The sequence below is a fragment of the Aphelocoma coerulescens genome, chromosome 11 (genome assembly GCF_041296385.1).
Source record: "Aphelocoma coerulescens isolate FSJ_1873_10779 chromosome 11, UR_Acoe_1.0, whole genome shotgun sequence".
Classification (NCBI taxonomy): Eukaryota; Metazoa; Chordata; class Aves; order Passeriformes; family Corvidae; genus Aphelocoma; species Aphelocoma coerulescens.
Window position 1 is genome coordinate 9,497,615 of NC_091025.1, and position 16,355 is coordinate 9,513,969.

The 16,355-nt window shown below is 38.0% G+C and overlaps 1 protein-coding gene across 2 annotated transcripts in view; it reads right to left on the minus strand.

Annotated features, from left to right (window-relative positions):
* The window catches only part of NFATC3 (nuclear factor of activated T cells 3), a 66,053-nt gene that overhangs the window by 23,200 nt on the left and 26,498 nt on the right, over positions 1-16,355 (minus strand). For both annotated transcript variants that reach the window (XM_069026733.1, XM_069026732.1), the window contains exons 4-8: positions 4,288-4,487; positions 3,460-3,632; positions 2,879-3,019; positions 1,522-1,577; positions 765-891 (exon numbers count right to left, since the gene is read on the minus strand). In XM_069026733.1, coding sequence (XP_068882834.1) covers positions 765-891; positions 1,522-1,577; positions 2,879-3,019; positions 3,460-3,632; positions 4,288-4,487 — 697 coding nt within the window. The remainder of the gene's footprint in view (positions 1-764; positions 892-1,521; positions 1,578-2,878; positions 3,020-3,459; positions 3,633-4,287; positions 4,488-16,355) is intronic.

Sequence of the window (16,355 nt, forward strand, 5' to 3'; positions counted from 1 at the left end):
AATTGTGGTAACTAATGGAAGTTGGCTTTGCCATCATATACGTAAGTTTGAAGAAGTTTATTTTAATATCCGTATCCGACTTTAAAGACTCCTTCAGATAACTGACTTCAAGTGCTCCAAGCAGCACCAAAGGGACCCCACCATCACTGGTACCTTGGGAATCCTGACTGCTCCAAATGGGCACGCAGCTCTTAAGTAAAGCAAGGGGCAGGAAAGGAGCAGGCATTGCACACCTCGTGTAAGCTCTTCCTCACACCAAAGGCTGTTTTAACTACATCTGCAGTTAACATATCCTGTTTCTACTTCTGGCTAAGTTACAAACTGATTTGTCTCAGTAAGCTGCAATGTGTCCAGAGAGGGCGAAAAAATATTTTGACCTGGGTTTTTTTTTTTTCTTTTTTGACATTTGAGAATGGAAAAAAATGTATAAATCTGTTCTTCTATGATCTCACTATCCTCTGTGTCATCACCAGGGTTATTTAAAGAGCAGCTTCTGAGATTCATCATCATTGTCAAAGAAAAGTAGAATGCAAAAATTATTCTGTAGAAAGTGTAATGAAGAAATAACTGGCTGTAGTCACAGAACTGGAGCTTATTGCTCTATATTTCAGCTTTTTAATTAGACAAGCTTTAGTAACTGTTTTACAAACAGTTCCAAGCTAATCTTATGTACCTGTCAAAGGGACGAGACTGTCTGGAGTATTTTTGTATGTACACTTTAAAAACCAAAATAAAATGCCACTTTTGTATTTTTCATTTGATACCTGGTGTGTAAGTAAAACGTTGAGATTGGCTTTTTTTCCTCTTGCCATTGCAGAGATAAAACTGCACCTGAACTGCAGCTGTGATGGTTTTGTTATGGTATGGAGGAACTTCAAGTATGATGTTTGCCTATAGGAAAGTTGAAAAAAAAAAGTTTTACACATTAAATGCAAATGAAACTATTAATTACAGAAAAACTAAAACACCTACTGTAAAACTAAAGCACCCTAATATTTTGAAATTGGCAAACTTCAAGTTTATGCACATTACACAGTAAAACAGTACTATAAGCAAACTTTTATTTGGAGAATTTTATCTTCTTTTAAACACAAGTGCTCTGAAGATAATGCTTACATTAAATAGACATATCATCTAAAGGATGCTTTGCTTATCTGAGAGCACAAAAAAACCCTCTAGCAGTTAAAGAATTGCATTTTGGATCATTATGCTTTCAAAAAAAATTTAATTCACTGAAAGTAATATGTCACATTAGCAAAATTATCTCTTTTTTTTTAAATTTTCAAGTTCTTTTTTCATTACTTTTACAACAAGCATGCTATTTCCAATTCCTTCAAAGCATCATCTTAATGGCTACTTTATCGTGTTAAGCCAATTAGAAGTCTCCAATTATCTGTCTGAATTAGCCAGTGATCTATTACTTTAATAAACAAAGTCTAAATTTCAGAACAACAATGAAAATGTCTATTATCACATTTTAAAAAAAATAAGCTTTCTAAAGTAAGAAAAATCGTTTCTCACCCCTTGACACTTTTCCCTAATTATTTTCCCTTCTACCTCCCACTGAGGTCGTCCATCTGTTGAGAGAAATTTACAAATAATTCAAACAAAAATCATTTTCTTAACACCTTAATAATTCATCTTAAAAATACTTCAATATTTAATATAAAACTGGATTTATTTTCAGTCATGAAGAGGCTGTTAAACTTACAGACACACATTGTAAACAAAGTACAGAGATGCTTTAGGAGTTTCAACACTATAGCATTATCAGTTGCCTGTTGTGCAGGGCTCTGCATTGGAGCCCAGTGTGCTCATCCCATACAGGCAGACCGAGCTCCAGAGGAGACTGTTTGTGCTGTAAAGTGCACACAGGGATTGTCCCCTCATGTTTCTGAAAATGCTTCTGAGGAGTGGTTGAACTACTGCTGCCACTTGTGGTTATTCAAACAAACCCGCTGATGACTTGGAGGCTGAGTCAGCAGGCGAGAGATAACCCAGGCCACACCTTCCTGCCCGGCCCCACGGGTCATGCACTGCCCGCAGCCTCCCTGCCCCAAACCCAGGGACCCCGTGGGTCAAATGCTGGGCAAGCTGGCTGTGCTGAGAGGGGGGAATCACCTGGCAGCCTCCCTGTGCTCCGATCTGGCATAACCCACACCCTGAACGGAGCACTTGGCTCTCTGTGCCACTGGGGGTTGTTACAGGTAACCAGGGAACTACAGCAGCAGCTGTGCTTCTTCCAAAGGTATTCAGTTTGTGTGGCAAAACACATTATTACATAACATATGGTATTTGCTAATAAAAATAACACATTTCTTATTTGCATATGTAAGGAAATAATAAGAGGTAGAAGAATTGGACTCGGTTTTATTTTTAATAATTTCTTTTGCTACTGTTTCCCTGAAAGTTCAAATCAGACACTTAAATCACAACAATGATAATTTAAGAAGTTCAGATTTTATGTTTTATTATTATCTAACTAGCATTTACTTCATTAGCTGAGGGGTCAGTTCCTATGCATTGATTATACCAGATGTAACACGGCATCAATGCCAAATAGTACATTTCAATTAGTTCCCATGTTCACTTTTCATTTTTTTATAATAAGAAGGAGAAAATACATGGCATGATCTGTCAACAGCATCTTTCAAATACACACAATTCCAAGTTAGTTAACCTATGACACCCTCTAACTGTCTTCCTGAATCAGAAGTAGTACTTCATTAATAATTGCCAACCAGCACATAGATCAGTGCCCAAATGAACTTTCCAATTACTACTCCAGACTTTTTTTTCCCTTTTAAAACATCCTTACTTACAATCAAGCTCAGATACTGAGCTTGGTTTGAAAAAAACCCAGCAAGACAGTATTTACCTTGTCCTTTTTCAAAAAATATAATTTTGGATTCTGGAAGAAAATTGGATCCTGTCACCACCATTTCATGGCCTCCATTTACTGAGCAGCTGTTGATGCTGTACTTCTCAATCTGAGGAAGTTCTTGAGCAGATCGCTGAGCTTTAGAAATGTTAAGGGAATAATTGTTATTCACAATTTTAATCTCTAGAAGTTCAGCTGTTCACTAGGTAAGTGTATAGAGATAAGTCATGGTACAGGCTCTTGTCAATGAAAGGGTTTTACCTTTAGAATGAATATTTTCACTGAGATGTGTCAGCTGCCTCTGCTCATACACAGACACTGATGAAGCTGCTGTGTGACTGCACTGTGAGGTTAAAGCCCAAAATGTTGTTTTTTCTCTACACCTCCAAGCTGCCACTTGGCAAGTACCATCTTTATTTAAAGATAACAGTAATTTTTGGCAACTGAGCTCTTTACACACAATGCTTTTTGCACACTTGTTTTATACAATTCTGGCAATAAATATTGTCAGAATGACACTACTACTGACACATGCAGAAAACATAAGTATAAATGATGTATAGTTAGAGCAATCTTACAGCATTCAACAGGTATGGAAGCAGTCTGCAGAGATAAGACTTTTCCACTGGGCTGTGGGATGTGAACACGGAACACAAGGCGCACTCTGGTGTTCTTTCTTCCAATATCTGTCTCTCCTTTCCGCAGCTCTATGTCTGAATTGCGCAGTTTCAAAATGCCAGCACAATCGATACTGGAGATAGGAGAGGATGGACAGACAGATCACAAGAGAAATGGAAGAAAATCAATCAAGCTATTGCCAAAGTACACTCTGTAAGCCTTTCTTTGGGTAAAGAATTAAGCTGTTCTATTTTTCCCCCACATTATGGCATTTCAAGTGTTATTTTAAATGTCTGAGATTAAAAGAACTCTTAGTGTGAAAACAGCAGCAAGTACTAGTGAAACATTTTGTCTTGTAAATGTCCAGCTGCTGCTTTTTTGAACCTTTAAAAGATTATTTGTTATTGCACATTGTTTAACCTCTGAAATGAGTTATTTAACATAGTAAACATCATTTACAAGGAGCAAGAGACCAATATTTAGTTCTGGTTTAGGAAGGACTAGAGAACAATAAACTGTACCCATCAAGTCCCAGCTGCTGTTCCACACAGTGGTCAATTACTCATGTAAGACACACAACCTCAATCAAATAACACATATGCACGGAGCTTCCCTGCCTCTCTGCTCCTTTGCTTCTGGCTGTCCACACACTAGCTTGCTTTAAGCGGTGTGTCTCTTCATCATGATCCAGATTTGTGGAAAATACACTAATTTTACAAGATTTTTCTTTCACCTTTGCACAAACGAAGACAATAAAAACTGAACGGCTAACTCATGCTGTGATGTACCTGGCTGACATATTATTTTCAGGAAGAAGTGGAATTTCCAAAACTTTAGTGCTGGCAATGATGATCTCCTGGCTGGCGGTGGCGACGGTCTTGCCGGTGATGCGGTGCACCTGGTAGAAGGCGTGGGGCCGCAGGTAGCGATCGTCGGCTGTGCCAATGAACATCTGCAGGTTCACCGGCTTCTCGCTGTAGCCCAGCAGCTGAGGGAAGGGCACATGGAATAGGAACAGATTAGCTGACTCCTACTGCCTCTGTGTGCACAGTACAAACACACAGCTAGGCCAAAGAGTTAAGAGTCAGTAGTATTTAATCACAAATTTCTTCATACTCTTCAGCAAGCAGGAAAGTGAGTACAGGTATCTGTACCCAAACACAAGTAGTGGCAACAATTACTAGAATAAATGGATACCAAAATATCATTATTATTTTTGAATCTCTCAAAGAGAATTTTTCTATCTACAGAATTTCTACATCAAAACTGTGCTATGCTTATGCCTGTTTCTGGGATTGTTTTTAATCAAAGCCAAATTACCAATTTTACTAAGATACAATTAGATTCTAGAAATACTAAAACATTTTAGTTTTTCTACTGTGAAGCGGAATAGCAACTTTTATTAAACTTAAGAAGTTTTGTGAATGCAAATGTATCAAGTTAGGACAAGAAGATTCAATTTATACATAAAAAATCAAGCATGGTTTATTTTTGGCAAAGAAAATACTTTAAACTCCCAAATTTTGCAAATGTTAATTTACACATATTTCCTTTTCTCAAACACAAATCTAACCACCAATGCACTCAGTTGTCATAAAACCACCTGTTGCTTGAGCTAACTGCAGCAATTCTGGCACAACACACTGAAACAGCAGAAAAAAAAATAAAAGAATCTAAAAGAGAAAGCCCGTTTTATGATAGTATGTGGGTAATATTATCCAGAAGATTTAAGGAAACAAATGTAATCAACAGTAACATCAAAGTCTCCTTTAAGCACTGCTATTATAAATCTGAAGCCTAGCAAGTATTTCTTACAAATCCATTTTCCTTCACCTTCCTGAAATTGGCAGATTGACGCAGGCTGCAAGTTATATAATTGCTAAACTGCATTGGAGCAAATTTACGTTTCATTGACTTTGACATCAACTTATGTTCAAGCGGGAGGGAGGGCCAGACAGTCATTCTTTAAACGTGGTTTTGTCATGTCAATATTTTTGTCTCTAGGGAGAGTTATTTGGTCACACAACAATATTATCCAAGCTCTTTACAGAACTAACACTTAAAAACCAAGCAAAACATGTCAATTTAACCTACTTAGAAGAGTAATTTAAGCCAGTAGTCAGCGGCACAAAAGCCCAAAGCACACCCACACCCAGCAGTCAGAAGCTCCACTGCTGGTGCATCACTCCTGGCAGGGAGTTTTATGGACCAAATGAACTCCTGGTTTCTATATTCAAGCTACAGCTATGGCAGCACCTACCAGTCCTCTCACTTTTATTAGAATTTTCTCAATCAGGAATAGAAATTTAGGTTCCAAACGAAGTCTGGAAAGTCTTTGTTTTGTCAAATATGTAACATCTTTTTGTTCTCCCTGGAGTTCTCAGTACAGAAAAAGCTAAGTCCAGCTACAAAACACCCAGACCAACCCAAAATATCCCTTCAGCCTCTGAGTGGAGACAGTCTAGATTGTCAGAGTTGCTTGCCATGTAAATGAATGTGATAAACAAGTATTCAGAAATGTTACAGTAAAGAACCTCCTGTGACAATCAGTGTACTGACAGGTTTCTCTCCCTTCATCTGTCAGAAGTCAGCTATAAACTACAGGAACACAACTGGAGCACAAGGAACTTTCCTCTGAATGTTGTCATGACAGTGGAGCATAGGGACTGTTACATCAATTAAATATATACACATGCATAAGTTCCTTTTTATACTTTATGCAGGAATTCAGTGTCTTTCCAAAAGTTTCTTCTTGGTTAAACACCAAATGAATATTTGAATTTTTTTTATTAGTCTGAATTATTTTAGGAGTTCAAAGAAAATTAGGATATGTATTAGTTTAGCATTACAGCAGCCATCTTGTCACAAGTTTTCAACACTGTGACTCCACCATCCATTTTCCTCAGAGTTAAAATTAAATCTTAACACAATGGAATCCAGCCTAAATGTGACGTTAGTTAAATGTGTTCATTCTAATACTGGGAATTATAAAAATTACAAGCCAGACCTATTCAAAAATTTGACTGCCTTCCAAATGCGGTCATTGTGACAAAGCTAATTTCCAATTAAGGCTAATCTTCCTCATCCTGAACAATGGACATGTACACAGCAGTTCTAGAGATACTGGTGATATCAGAGATAAGGAGGGGTGGGGAGATACTTGTAAAACTAAGCTGGTCTGGCTACAGTCCATGAAGACCATCTTCTACAAAAGCCTACACAGAGTAAGAGCTCAACTTAGGGAAGAACATCCCGCATGCAGCAGTCACACTGGTATTGCCCAGGAAACTCTATGGCCATATACACTGGCAAGGTAGCAGAGACTTAAAAAATATGTATTTGGTATTGCAGACAATTTATTGCTTTTACTCAAGGTTAAAATAAAAAGAGAAACCCCCCTCACAATGTAAAGATATGAATATAACCAATGTGTACAAGACCCGTGGCAATTAAGTAACCCAGGGCGTAGGAAAGAGAATAACCCCATGTCCCCCAGCACAGAGTGTAATTCAGGGCCTGACTGCACTAATGGGGCCTCATTAAAAGGAAACATCCCAGCCTTAAGCAAGCAATGGACAGGCTGCAGTGTCCCCGTGCCCTGTGCACAGCTAAAGCCAGCAAGCTCAATAGACTGTGCATGCTAACGAGACAGCCTGATGTGCTAGTGAAACTCAGGCAGCTGGAGAGATTGTGGATAGAAAAAAACCCAACTTTTATTACAAGAATCTGTGCTTTAGAATGAACATTTCCCCCTTAAATCTTGTGTAATAAGCGAGCTGACAACTCCAGGCATGCAAATGGATTCTGCAGAAGTACAGTCCAAAATTTACGGTGTCTGTAATTAAAGATAAGACTCTGTGAGGGCCAGTGAGCCAAAGTTTCGGTAGAAAATGATCCAGTATCTTGTGGAGAGGATGGCTGCACATTCCCTGAAGCCTCTGTTACAAAATCACTCAAAGGCCCCAGTGAAACCAACACACTGTGCACAGCACCACCAAAGTAGAGACAGCCCATATGACACCATCCTTGAGAACAGGGGACAATGCTGGGTTACTTTTAATCCACCTCAAGCACCCCCCCCATATCTGCAGGTACAGTCAGCACTCTGCTGAAGAGCATCAAAGTATTCTGAAGTCCATTCTGTGGCTAGTCCTGGTGAGAGCAAGTCTTGGCTGTCACTCCCTACACAAAACAGAGTAAGCAAAGCAAAACTTTCTGCCCACCACACTTGGTCCCCACCAGAGAGTGAATTATCACAGAATCTGCATCGCCTTCTGTCTCCTAGGAATGCTGTTATCTCTCCTCCAAAGGAAAGACAGTATTTGGATTCTGACTTGCCATTATTGATGCAGTACCTACCTTGAAACTAATGCAGGAGCCTTACTATCCCAAATCGACTTCAAATCAGGAAAAATGACTTATTTAGGCATTTAAAATGCATTTCTTTTAAATACAGTTTTGTTCTCATTAAAAAAAAATTTGATTGTTTCTAATTTCATTGACAGCAGGGTGACACTTTCTTACCACCTTGTCTGCTTTAGGCACAGTTCTGTATGTTGAACAGCCCAAATATTTGAGTCAGTAAAAAAACCCAACCTGCTAATTGTTTTTCAACTAAAATAAGTACGTAATTAACTTGAAAAAAAAATACTATATTTTGTTCAAATACATAATGAAGCCATTGTATCTGAACCTTTAGTTCACCTTAGTAAAGAATATACACAAATAAGAACACAGTGTCTTTATACAGACCATAGGTATTTAAATAAACAGCATTTTACAACCTACTGGCAAGTGCTGCAGAATCAGCACCATGAAGAAGTATTACAGTAAGGCACTACAGTATCAATGTGCCCAAGATTCAGTCATGGAGGAGGAGGAACAGTAACCTGAACTACTGATTGAGCCCTAGGTAGGCTTTCAGGTACACCTTTCAGCATTTATTCCATTAATGTGCAATCCTGGAGCTGCTCACTATAAACAAAAAATTGCTAATTTTACTTTAAAAAAAGATACACCACTTTCCCAGGAGCAGCAAACTGTGCTGCAGACAAGCAGTAAGTTACTGCACTGTGTCACTACTGACCTCTAGAAACCCTCCTCTGTAACAGAATCCTGATACACCACCCACTGCTCTGCCGAGGAAACTCAGCCAAGTTGTTTTTGTGTTTCTATATCGTTTCCATAGCAAAGGTCAGTGCCTGCGTAAGTTAAACTAAAGCTGGAAGGCTAAAGACTGAAGGTCACTACAGGATAAGCCACAAGGGCTTCACGCCAAAGCATTTCCAGCCGTATTACTACACTGCACACAGGAAACCCCTGTATGGCACTGCGAGTTCAGAGCTTTTACCAAGCAACTACAGAAGCAGGCAGTTAATGAGAAAAGTTTTGGATCATCAAGGAGTTGTATTTTATGTGACAAACACTCCTATGTTCTTAATGCACACATGGAAAATCCTTTAAAAACGTGTCACGCTAGAGAATCTATGGATTAATTTGATCACCAAAGACAGCACTATTTAAACTTGGAATTCTGTGGCAGTGGTGAGAACCTTTCCTTGCTGAGGAAAACAAAGAGGTCACATTAATTAAGAGGCATTAACCTGGAAAAACAAGTTAGCATTTTTCCAGATTACATGCAGATTATATTTGGGCCATAGATGTCTCACATATCATTGGTTCCATGCTCTGATCTAAAGAAAACCTTGCAAATTGAAAAGCTTGTGAGAAGACTCTTTTAGCCTCTAATAATTAAAATTTTTACCTCCTCAACCCATTTCTTTTTTTAAATGAAGAAGATTCTGTCCATGTTTTCCATTTATCGTTGCAGGCCAAGTCTTATCAATCCCTATTCAAGTGTAAAAGTGTCATTTCTTAAGACATGCAACAAGACTGGGGAAAAATATCCAATAGAAAATATACACTTCACAGTAACCAGGTACTTACAGACAACACTAGCATACTTGGAAAGAGTCTGGTTTTTTGAACCAAAGTATCCAAAACCCCAAATACCTAATAGTGTCACTGAATCCAGAAATAATGTCAGCATTGATAACAACAACATTCAGATGATGTTAAAACATAATTGATTGTATTTTTAGAGCATTTAAAGCATCCTGCAAAACTTTCAATCATTTATTAGGAAATTGCCATGCTTCATCAAAGATTCATTGAGGCTTAATACTCATGTTTTATCTTTTATGTGCCTTTTTTTGCTTGCTAATTGAAGATTTGATCAACACTTCAGTGCTCCTTCGCCTTTGCACAATTAATTCACTGCTTATGGCATTACTGGATTGGTGAAGTAGGCTGATTAGAAAGAAAGCTTTTACATACAATTAGGCCTCCCTAAAAATAGGGCATAGTCTTGAAATACAAGGCAAGTTTGGCATAGTCAAGTCCCTGAAGTTAATCTATCTTCACCAAATGCACCAGTATCTAGATAGAAATTCTCAGTTCAAACAAAGAACATGGAAGGAAACTCAGCTGTGTAAAGAACCACAAGCATTTACTAAGCATTTACTTCAGATGGAGATTTCCAATGCTTTTCAACACTGATATGAAAAACATGTTGCAACTATTTATTTCCTCCTTGATAGATGCACAGCAGCTGGATGCATTTCAGTGACTTCTGTATTCCTTAGAACACCCTCCAAAGTGACAAGGTAAGGAGGGCAAAAAAGAACACAGGCCCCATTCTAGAGGGTGAAAAGAGCGAGCTGTTCTCTTGAATCAGGTACTTTTTCCTTTTACTTTGGATGGCTGAGCAAAATATGGTATAGTTCACCATGAAACCTAAACAATCCTAAAGGAAAAGAACCTTCACCGCTTAAATTTCAGTCCACTTCAAAAGTAAAATACAATTTCTTTTAAAAACTTAAAGAAAAAATTGAACCATCTTAATGATCCTTCTAAATGTTTTATCCTTTGAGAAAGGAGAAATGTGACCCACAAGCCTAAAATCTTTTGGAGAGTGATACCAGAGAGGCACCAGTGCTTGGCTTTGAACAACGGAACTTTTTTTTTCTACAGACATTTCCCCACAAGAATTTCCCTTATGAGTGGTGTGCAGTGACTTTCCTGAAGAACTGTGAGAATTGTTGGGTTTAAAGGCTGCAGGGCTATCTGCCAAGCTGAACAGCACATCTATCAACCATGACTTGGGATGACAAGTAAGGGATGACAAGGATCCAAGGGCACGAAGAGGAACGTAATTCGAAACAAAAGACACAATGACTAACACCAGGGGTACAATTTATTGTGAATTTATCAACAGTTGCGTTTTGAAAAACTTGAAGCAAACCATGGGCATGAAACAAAGAAACCAGAGCTCGGGGAAGCTACTGAAAGTCAGACTGACCACAGTCATCCCTTGCAGCCCCTGCAGAGGTGCAGAGAGTGCTGGCCTATAATTTCCAATGGACTGCTTGAAAGAGACTGCAGAAACTGATGGAAGAAAACTCCATTCAGATCTATTATGCAATATCCCAATCACTGGCTCAGAAAGTCTTAACAGCACATTGGAATTTTTTTTATCATTTCATTCTGACTCCGCAGAGTTTATAACGTTACAAAAAGTTAAATATGTTAAACCAAAATATCTGTTTCAACCCCTTCCTGAAGTGCAGTACTATTTTCTGTCACTTGATTATTTGATGCACCTTCCATCAACTGAGAAGGAAAAGCATACATATCGAAAAAGTATCTTCCTTTGTCTTTTGTTAAATAAACTTATTGAGTAGACTGACTTGAAGACTTTAAAATAGTACAGACCTTCGCAATTGTGAAAAAAATAGTGGCAGATAAAAGGAACAAACTTCAATAAACTATTAGGTAGGGGCACAAGTCCAATTAAAAACATTTTAAAGGTCATCACAAAAACAAACAGATCCGGCAAAGGACTAAAGCAAACAAGTAATGGCAAATATCAATTCATTATTGGTCATGGTACCATGTGTTTACACATGTCCAGAACATTCTTCAAGGTTCAAAAACTTGGATTCCTGTTTCTGCAATCTCACACTTTCACACAGTCACTGCTTGCAGACAGGATTGAAAGTGTTTTAAATACTGGCTTCAGGCATTTTTGAGGTGTTTTAGTCCTGCCCCATTTTACACTATGCAAAAAGGATATAATTTAATAGCTAAAACAGTGTTAAGGCTAACACAGTGCAGAATTGTAAGGCCCATGTAACCAGCCATCAAACCATCCATCTGCACTTGGCTCTACCACACTCTTGAAAAAAAAAAAAGTGTTATTCCTGAAATACCAACTCCAAATGCTAATTATGCTATGGGCAGTTTTTGGACAAGCATTGCTGGGATAGGAAGACATTATTCCCAAATAACCTGTAGAAAAAAAAATTTAGTAAACCTATGATAAAAAAAACAGATGACTTTTTACTGGTTTTCATACCAATTACTGCATTTTCTAGAGTGAGTAGATGCATCACTTTTGCTATCTATTTTTGGGATTCTGAGGCAGAAGATGCCTAAATCACCAAACTGTTCTTGAAAGATACATAGGTTTAGAATCTCATCCAAAGGTCAATGTTTTTCCCAATACAGCCCATTACATAGTTCACAGAGGCTGAGACTCACCTTCTGCCTTTTAGATTTATTGGCAGGTTGCTGCCACCAATCAACAGTAGGCAACTAGAGCTGGGATACAGCCTGCCTTCTGGTGATGAATAAACCAGAAAAAAATTCAAGACAAAAATGAAAATTAGAGAGTGAAAGGCAGGAAGAATGGGAAGGGTTGCAAAACACAAAAAGCGTGCTTGTGTGCTTGTTTATTGGGCATAGAGAACAGGGAGAATTCCAATATAATACCTGATATTCAAGTAGTTACATGCCACAGAGAACAGCTGGGAAAAGGTGACAGCCACAGAATTACAGGCCAGGAAACACACACTCATTTAGACAACCTTTGTTAATTTATTTTTATCAGATCATCTGACATTGCTTGGATAGATCCTCTCTTGTTGGTTGCAGTTTCTTCCACCAGGACTCAGGCAGAGTTTGACAGGCTTTTTGAGAACACATTCCTGTCTCAGAACTTTCAAAGCAGTTCAAAGTAAGTTTACTTTTGCTCAATTAGTTTACTTTTTTCTTCCACTGCAGCACTTATCATGACTTCAAGCTCTGCAATCACTTTAAACAGAGCTGACAGTGAGCCCCTCTTTTACAGGTCTCCATTAAACCTCACACAGAAGAGAACTCTTTGCTTGTCAGTGAGTAGCAGTGCATAGCTGTCTAAATAAACTGGCTTTTATTCAATATTGCTTTGATTTTTAATCTTACATCTTTTTTCAGCTGCAGAACTGCTGAGTTGTCCATATGGATTACATGATGCTTCCCCTCATCTGTTACTATGAAGCAGCTACAGGAATAATTTTGCTTATGGCAGAGGAACAGAATGATTCCACCCTCTATAGGAAAAAGACACTTTTGGTCCAGGCAAATTCTTAATAGCTACCACAACTCCAAATCTATCTTGCATACATGGGGTGTAAGTGGGTTCCATACAGTGTCTGTTGCAGATACATCATCAGTTGTAGAACAAATTACACCATCACAGTTCATACCTATACCTGACTCCTATAGGGGTCAATGGCCCCAGGACAGACACTCCTTGCACACAGAATGATGCTATGGAGCAGCTGTGAGCTCACAGCCCCTGAGTACATCACACTGTATGGGTACAAGATGACCAGCATGGAGATCACCTTCTTCCCCAGGAATAGGACAAAAGATAAAAGGAAATACTACTTCTTGTGCACAACATGACCTTTATAATTTACTACCAAAAGATTTCATTAAATTTAAAATACTTAAGCACAAAAAACTGCAGAAAGTTACGAGTAGTAGGAAAACAGTATATAAAACAAGTCTGCTTATTTAAAAAAGGTAAGTTCATTTTAGATCAGAAAACTAAGACACAAAAGTAAAAAACACCCAAACTATTCCTGAACGATTCTTATCATGTGCCCACCTGCTCTAAAAGGCTTTTCTGTTTTTGATCATAGGCATTATCCAAGTGAAGTCTCATGAAGAGCCTTAACCAGTTCAGACAGAAGCAAAAGCTCGTTCTATCAAACTGTGAGTGCAAATGTTACTTTATGTACAGTTGGACCCATGGGAAGAGTGGGAATTCAAGCAATGATGACTGTTCATTTAGAGTTGGATAAAATGTGACAGCTACTTGTTTAAAAGGCTTTGTAGATGAGTGAATTGCAGACTCTCACCTATGAGTTAGAATGGTAAAGGTAGGGAGTGCTCAGAGACTGTCTCTTGGCAATGCAATACAAAATTTTCACATAATTTGGATGACAAAAGCTCAACATGCCACCTTTCTCCTTGCAAACCATTCTGCTGTATTATTTATTCCTTCCCTGTGAAAACTGTCAGCATTACCATGCAGATTCTCTACCAAGGTAAAAGAAACTGTACCAGATGACATGGATTAGCTGGAACACACTCCCAAGAAAACAGAGCTTAAAACGAAAAGTATCTGCTACTTAGAGCATTTTGCATTAAAAAAAGCAAAAAACACAGGAACATCATTATAGAATTAGCTTTCTTAAAGTTAAGAGATATACAAAGCAAAGCATGATGCTCCACTTATTTAATTTCCTCCATTTGGAAATAAGCTGATTAAATGTACTCACAACAGATGATGCCAAATTTGTCAGAAGCTTAGTGTCCTAGCAACAGGTGTGGTACAGTATTAGTAATAGATTAATGACATGCACTAATACATTAATGGCTCGAAGCCATGTACTATCTTAAAAATCTTTATTTTAAATAATACATCAAGTGCACATGCAGAACCACAGAGGCTTCACAGTCTGGAAATTAAGCACTCCAGCTCTCTATAAAATAATGTTCAAAAGCAAAATGAATTGTGTAAGGAGCAAAAGCACAGAGGCCTTCAGGCACCCAAAGATGTGGCAGTTGGATTTGACAATCGCTGTAGGTCTGTTCCAATGAAAAGATTCTATTCAATTTACCCACCTCCTTTCTCATCTCTGACACTGGTTAAGACACAGTTGTTTTACACAAGAAAATGCTGAGTTCTTTACTGCAATGATCACACACATGAAGTGTCTGCTCTAAAGCTAAGAGCACCAAAAGAAAAGTCAGAAACAAGTAGTAATGCATATTGTGACGTGGATTTCTGTAATAAGCTTCCAGAAGTACTTGAAAACATTTCAGTTTGTATGAAAGTAAAGTAATATTCGTGTGCTTACAGATATTCAAGTAGCACCTTTTCCAAACTAGGCCCTTCCCATGCTGTTTTTCCCAGCAGTGAGTAAAAGAGTAAATACAAATCAATGCTTTGTTTCATAACAACTTCCTATCTCCTATCAAACACAACAATTAATTTCCAATACAGCTGGAAGAGACCAAATTGCAAAGTAGAATATTGATTTGCATTTGCATTCATTTTAATTTAGAGAGGCGTAGTACAATGCATGTGTTGAAGCATGAGACTGTCAGAGACATGAATGCTATCCACGTTTTAAAGACAGCGTTCTCATATAGCAATGTATTCCACAATTTCAGTGTAAATAAATAGCTTTTAAAATCATTGGTTTAAGTCACACACTAAAAGATCTGTTTCTTCTAACTTGCATCTAGTACTGCAGCTTAGAAGCATCTAGTTCTGTAAGCAAAAGAAGGCCTACATATTTGTCAAATCTTACAAATATCAGCATAAATTCCCTTAATGCAAATATTAGTGCAAAACATAAGCACTCAGAGGAAAAAAATTAAAGAATATTGAATGCAGTTCACAGAAGTTCAGGAAAGATTTATTTTGTCAGCTAAAATCTCTCAAGTTTCTGTCCTCATTAATGATGTGTTAAATTCCACTGTCAGCACCTTGGCATGTGAAAGTTGTGTCTACTTGTCCTCCACTGACTAAAGCAACACAATGCTCCATATGAAGGAACATGTCTTGCCAGCTTTCCAATTCCAGCCTAGTCCAGGCAACCTCAATTTTCTCTAGTTTGCAGCATACACTTCCCTAGTAAGCACTTGACCCTTGCCTCTACTGTGCTAAGAAATCTGACAAAAGGAGAGAGCTGGAGCTAGTTAGGCCACAGTACTGTGAGAAAAAAAACTGAGCAACTTTGCAGGGAACATGAAAGCTGGATGAAGACCTCAGCCTAAGAACGGAAATGGAAAACCAAGGAAAGACATTCAAGGAAGAACATGGGATGCAGACAACCAACCCTTTTTAGAGGGAGAGAAAGGAACGATACAAAGTCTTTAAGAGGAAAAAAGGTGTAATGAAAAAGTTCAAGGTAAGCTATCAGAGAAGAAATAGTTTGATAAACAGCCCAAAAAATATGATTAGGAGTCAGGTTGATGGAAGAAATTCATTAGATGAAGAGCCTGGAAAGCAGAGGCTGCTTCGACAAATTAAGAACAGCAGAGAGTTTAAGACATTTAAATTCTGCTGGTATATCTTCATCTATATAGATGAAATGTAATGATGTAATTACAGAGTGTGACAGAATTCACTTGCCAAAGAGGAGAAATAAACTATAAGAAGGAAAAGTGATAACATGTTTATACTACAGTAAGAGTAGGAAAAAGAATGAGGACTGATTATGCCAGTCCTAATAGCACTTTGCATCTGGTCTCCAATAGTAATGAGTTACTTCCAACTACTGGAAGAGGATAAATATATAAAATATGTTTTTAATGTATAGACTGTAGCAAAAGATTTAGGACTGAAACACTGACAATAATTTTACTGGAAAAGAACATGAAATATCCTGGATTTGGAGGAAAAGGCAAAACCCACTGTAACCTTGATGTAATCAGATTTTTTCCACCCCTCTTT